Genomic DNA, 820 nt, shown 5'->3' with positions numbered 1-820 from the left:
AATCTTGAGGATGTTCTCCACGCTGGGAACGCCGTCTGCCATCGTCAGATCACCCATGGAGTCCCCCAGCAAGATGATGCTCGTCCTGGCGCTCAGCTGCTGGAAGTAGCCGGTTCCCTGCAGCACGCTGTTGTTCTTGTTGTAGGTGTGGATGAGGGGCCCCTTGAAACGCCTGAGGACTCCCTGTGCAAACAGGACGGACAAACTGACCCCGCAGCAATCCCTCCGCTGTGCCGCAGCCTCGGTGCCCTTTCTGGAACGGGCCAAGGGGGACGATGCTCACAGGGCACCAGCTCCCGTCTCGGAGACACCCCAGGGAGTCTGGAAACCGAGCAGCCACAAAGCCCCCAGGAGTCCCCCTTTGCAGGACGAGCCCTTCCCAGGTGGTGAGAACACACCCACAGGGAGGAGATCCTGGAGGCCTCGGTCGGGCTCGGTGCAGCCCTGGAGCTGGTCAGGGGCCACAGAACGCTGCCGTCAGGGGAGCCCCAGGGCAGAGCAGGGCCCTCACGGAAGGCAGGAGCGTCACACTGTCCCGTGCTCCCCCGAGCACCGCCTGTCCCAACACACCACCCGTGGGAACAGAGGGCTTCTTTGTGAGGGACGTGCGACGTTCTGCTGCGCACTGGGACATTGCAGGCTTTGGTACATCAACAAAAGCCTTCCAGGCTGCTTCGCAGGACATCTGGCCTTCAGCTCAGGAGAGACCTCTGGGCAGTTAACTCCATCCTCACCCCGCACCAGGACGGAGCTGGACAGGGACAGCAGCTCCTTTAGCCACAACAAGCAAGTCTGAAAGGCGAGGAGTCCCTGCGAAAAC

The 820-nt window shown here is 62.2% G+C and overlaps 1 protein-coding gene across 1 annotated transcript in view; it reads right to left on the bottom strand.

Annotated features, from left to right (window-relative positions):
* Window positions 1-3: 3 nt before the first annotated feature.
* The window catches only part of LOC104501615 (7-methylguanosine phosphate-specific 5'-nucleotidase-like), a gene marked incomplete at both ends in the record, with an annotated part of 3,770 nt that continues 2,953 nt past the window's right edge, over window positions 4-820 (bottom strand). Inside the window, 1 exon segment of the mRNA XM_010145453.1 lies at window positions 4-183. Coding sequence (XP_010143755.1) covers window positions 4-183 — 180 coding nt within the window.

The sequence above is a fragment of the Buceros rhinoceros genome, unplaced genomic scaffold, assembly GCF_000710305.1.
Source record: "Buceros rhinoceros silvestris isolate BGI_N320 unplaced genomic scaffold, ASM71030v1 scaffold22181, whole genome shotgun sequence".
In the NCBI taxonomy this organism is placed as follows: Eukaryota; Metazoa; Chordata; class Aves; order Bucerotiformes; family Bucerotidae; genus Buceros; species Buceros rhinoceros.
The sequence above is the reverse complement of the archived record's forward strand: the minus strand, read 5'-3'. Positions and strand labels throughout refer to the sequence as shown.